This window comes from Geospiza fortis, unplaced genomic scaffold, assembly GCF_000277835.1.
Source record: "Geospiza fortis unplaced genomic scaffold, GeoFor_1.0 scaffold240, whole genome shotgun sequence".
NCBI lineage: Eukaryota > Metazoa > Chordata > Aves > Passeriformes > Thraupidae > Geospiza > Geospiza fortis.
In genome coordinates this window covers 479,833-484,483 of record NW_005054379.1, presented here as the reverse complement: position 1 = coordinate 484,483, position 4,651 = coordinate 479,833, and the positions used below count along the sequence as shown (strand labels likewise).

General features: G+C 40.6%; 1 protein-coding gene across 2 annotated transcripts in view; it reads left to right on the top strand.

The window, feature by feature from the left end:
- Positions 1-4,651, top strand: part of ACO1 (aconitase 1) — a 54,720-nt gene that overhangs the window by 29,022 nt on the left and 21,047 nt on the right. For both annotated transcript variants that reach the window (XM_005424997.2, XM_031060283.1), the window contains 2 exons: positions 1,239-1,362; positions 3,089-3,257. In XM_005424997.2, coding sequence (XP_005425054.1) covers positions 1,266-1,362; positions 3,089-3,257 — 266 coding nt within the window. In that variant the 5' untranslated portion in view covers positions 1,239-1,265. The remainder of the gene's footprint in view (positions 1-1,238; positions 1,363-3,088; positions 3,258-4,651) is intronic.

The window sequence follows — 4,651 nt, the reverse complement described above, 5'->3', positions numbered from 1 at the left end:
CCTGCGGAGCAGGGCTTACATGGAGCCAAGGCCTTTGCAGCTCCTCACCCACCTGTCCAGCAAGGAGGCTGAGGGTGTGCAGGGAGCTGGGAGGGGACAGCACTGGGACAGCTGACCCCAACTGACCCAAGGGGTATCACACAGCATGTGGCATCATGCTCAGCATATAGAGCTGTGAGGAGAAGGAAGAGGGAGATGTTCAGGGTTATGGTGTTCGTTTTCCCAAATCACCATGACACATGATGGGGCCCTGCTGTCCTGGTGGTGGCTGAACTGCCGTGGAAGAGGTGGATGTATTCCTTGTTGTGCTTTGCTTGCAGGTCTAGATTTTGCTTTATCTATCAAACCACCTCTGTCTCAACCCACGAATTTTTTCATTTTGCTGCTCTGATTCTCTTCCTTTTCCTGCCAGAAAGGAGTGAGGGAGTGGCTGTGGGCGCTTAGTTGGTGCCTGGGGTTAAACCACAACACACTTTAGAAATGAGACTGTGTTGTCATGGTGGTTTGTAAGTCACAGAGGCACAAACGGCTGTCTAGAAGCAGCATAAAGAAGAGAATAATGAAGACATTGGATTTCCTTTGTGAAATCGTATCCAGAGGAGGCCAACAAAGATGGTGAAGGTGTCAGAGCAGAGGTTCTGTGAGGAGCAGCTGAGGGAGATGAGGTTGTTTAGCCTGGAGAAAAGGAGGCTCAGGGGAGACCTTACCACTCAACAGTTCTCTGAAAGGAGGGTGTAGCCAGGTGGGGTCAGTATGTTCTCCCAGGCAGCCAGTGACGGGCTTGAAACATATTCTCAAGCTGTACCAGGGGAGGTATATATTTGATATTAGGAAAACTTTTTTCCTATCATTGGAATAGGTTGCCCAGGGAAGTGATGGATTCATCATCAGAAGGTATGTGTGTGGCATGTGTGGACATGGTTTAGTGGTGGATATGGTGATGCTCAATTAACAGTTGGACTCGATGGTCTTAGAGGTTGTTTCCAGCTTTTAAGATTCTATGATTCTAAACCATGTGGTGTATCTGTATTTTTCACAATACTGCTATCTTCTTCAGACCTTTTGTCTCTGAGGATGTGTTACAAGTAGATTTGGGGTGGAAAGGGAATGACTGACAGTACCTTTTTTTCTGGTACAGGCCTTTGTGTGTGGAATAGATACATTGTAGGCTGTGGGACATGTACTTGGTATGAAGGACAAATGTAATGAAAATGCCCTTGATTTTTCTTTTGTTTTAGGGACACTAACTAGGGCCTTCAACAACCATGAGCAACCCTTTCGTACAGATTGTGGAGCCACTGGACCCAAAACAGCCTCTGAAGAAATTCTTTAATCTGAGCAAATTGGAAGATGTGAGATATGGTACGTTGACAACATAAGAGAAGCATTTTGTTAATACTGATAAATAGAACCTGAACAGACTTGGCCACATTGGATGATACTTGGTCTCTGGCAAGAGCTGTGAATTCAAAAGGCAAATCTTGGAAACAAAATTTTAGCAAAATTTAATTATTGACATTTAGAATGACAGAAATATTGGCAAGATCGCAGTAGTATTTTCTCAGCATACTGTGCACACAGTGGTCTTGTTTTTGCTGAGTGGTTGAGGAGCGCTAGACAAAACTAAGAGCACAAGTTTTCTTATACTGCTAAAGGCTGGAAAAGATCTAACACTGATATGTATGACTGAACTAATCAGAAAGATTTTTCAGCTTTGAAAACAGTAGTGGGTAGAGAATCCTTTCTGAGGAGGCTTCTTCCTTAGTTCTTCTAACATTTCCCAAATCTTTCAGTGGTACTGCTAAAAATCTTAGTGTCTGTGCCATTGACTGTGACTTAGAAATTTGAGTATCTATACCTTAGATACTGTGGTGGGTGCTTGGTGTTTCAAAAGGAGACAGGTGATTAAGGAGAATTCAGGGAACAAGAGGAGGAAATTTTCTCTGGATGTCAGCAACACATATCCATTACAGGCTCCAATATGTGACTAGTCAATTAATGTCAGTCTTGGTGGGTGAAAAGCAGATAAGAGTCTTAAAAAACAGACAAATACACATTCTGTGTTACCAGTTGATCAATTCCAGGATTCCAAGAGTGATAAACTCCAGATTCTTTAAAGGACAAAGGATGCAATTCTCACTATTCAGCATAAAAAGGTAATGGCTAAGCAGGGAAGGGCAGAAGATTCTAAAAAACCTCCAAACAACAGTAATAATAATGCCCAAAACTCCCAAATAAACAAAATCTCCCAAAACAAAACTCCCAACAACAACCAACTCAAATTGTTCTGAATTACTTGTCCTGAATAATAGATGTTGTTTTTTTTTTTTTTACAATAGCACTAATGAGGTCTCACTGAGATTAAGTGACTTTTATGTCTTGAGGTCAGCCCTCTGTAGAAAGTTGGAACAAACTTCTCAAAAGATTTTAAAATGTGAATATTTTGAGAGGCAATCAAACAAGTATTATTAAAGTGGACTGGAGGAGGAAGGACTGAGACATGTTTGGGTTTTTTCTTCATACCCATTCCTTGTAGTAGAGCTGTCAGGGCTGCTCCAATAGTATTTTGTGTCATCAGCTTTAAATATTTCTGATTTGAGGTAAAGGAAGATTGATAGGTGCACAGTCTGACTTCCATTCAGTTTCATCTTCCATCTCTTGAGATGAAGGGACTGCATAAACCACTAAAGCTGTGCTTTGCAACATGACAGGTAGAAAACTATGCTTTTCCCGGTACATTTATATGTCTGTATTCAGTGACAAGAATGAAAGCAAACTGCAGAAAAACAAGGTGAGCACAGCATGTTTTCAGGGTTGCTGTGCTATGGAGGATAGAAAAGTCCCTTGGAAAAGATGTCTGCTGTGTCACAGGAACTGAGATAATAAACATGCTGAGAGCATCAAGTGGAACAGGTCAGTTAGTACTGACCTCCTGGCAAAGCTGGAGGTGGGAAGAGGGGTTTGGATAATCAGAATAAAGCCTTATGAGAAAATGGGGACCTGTCTGCCCCTGGTGTGGAACTTTGCACTTGCTGACAAATGCCCTAAGGTAAAAACTGAGTTTGTTTCTTGCCTCTTACCCATGCAGCTCACCTGCCATTTTCCATTCGAATCCTCCTGGAAGCAGCGGTCCGTAACTGTGATGAGTTCCTAGTGAAGAAAGGAGATGTTGAGAATATTCTCAACTGGAAAGTGATGCAACACAAGAATGTTGAAGTGCCATTTAAGCCTGCAAGAGTTATTCTGCAAGACTTCACGTGAGTCTGATGGTCCCCAAAGCAAGGAAGAGGGTCTTTTGAGAGTGCAACAATGCTCAGCTTGGGGTGGAGGGGTGAGCTGAGGGAAAGAATAGCAGTGAGATATTTGGAAAACCCTTTTTCAGCTTTCCTGGATGTCATGCTACAGAAAGCACTTGGAGAGGCAAACACTCAGAATAAGAGCGTTGAAAAAAACTTTTCTGAGCTCGAGAAGTAAATATCTTCACAAAACTTCAAAACAGGGGAAGAAAATGGGATTGATAAATTGCATGCAATTGAGAAAGTTTAGTGTTTAGAAGTTACTCTTTGAAGGGGTGGTATTGTCTATTCTCTCTCTCTCTCTCTCTCTCTCTCTCTCTCTATCTCTCTCACATTTTTTGTTTGGTTGGTTTTTGTTTGGTTGGTTTTGTTCCCCAGGGGTTCTTGCTTTCAATTTTCTACCTATTTCAGTTCTCATTTATAACCCACATAATTTCTTCCTCTTCTAAACCTGTGTTATTATAAATATATTTTTAAAGACTTATCTGCTGTTGAAAAAATGAGCATATTATTTTTCCCAGAAATGCAAATTGAGATTCCTACCTAATAGACTCTAAAAAATGAGCCTTGTTATTGCAGTGAGTCCTCAGATGTCAGTAATAATCATATAATAGTCCCTGTTCAATGTGGAAAGTCAATTTTTAGGTGAAACAATAGCATCTAATTGTTCTAATACAGCATTTGACTTCCAAATCTACTCACTGTTCTTTGTATCTTTGTCCTCAGTCTTTATAAAATATTTTAGTACATCCATGGTAAGCCCAGTGCAGCTACGCTGTCAGTTGATTTTCTTCGTCAACAGTAGAGTGTCTTAGCTGTCATAATCTCTGTTATGCATTTTCACAGAGGTTTTCAAAGTGCTAGAGACCCAGTACAGCTCAACTTAAAGACATTAGAAAAAATTGGCAAAACTTCAAATGAAAGAAGTGCTGATTTCCTAGCTATTTTTCATCCACTAGCTGTTGTTAATGTTTTGAAAAACTGGAGCAGAGAGGAAGCTGAACTTTCAAGCAAACGTTGTTCCTTACTGCTCTTCTTTCTTGCCCCTTACTCCTGCTGAGTTTTAAAAATGTGCCTATAAGTCTGCAGAGCAACTGCATTCCTGGAAAATGAGCTCTTGGACAGGCCTCTGAGGACCTTTTTGAAAAAGGCAGCTTTGGCAACTTTCCAAAAGCCATGCAACAATTACATTCAGGTTGTCCTGCTTTAGAATTATCTAACTTCCTAGTTAGGATTATTTTGTATTTATCTTTAGTTGTTCTAAGACTGTAGAAGGATATTGTGTCTGCTCCATATTAATTGTAATTGTAATAACATTCATAAGTTGACAATTCTTCTTCTGTTTTCCTCTTATG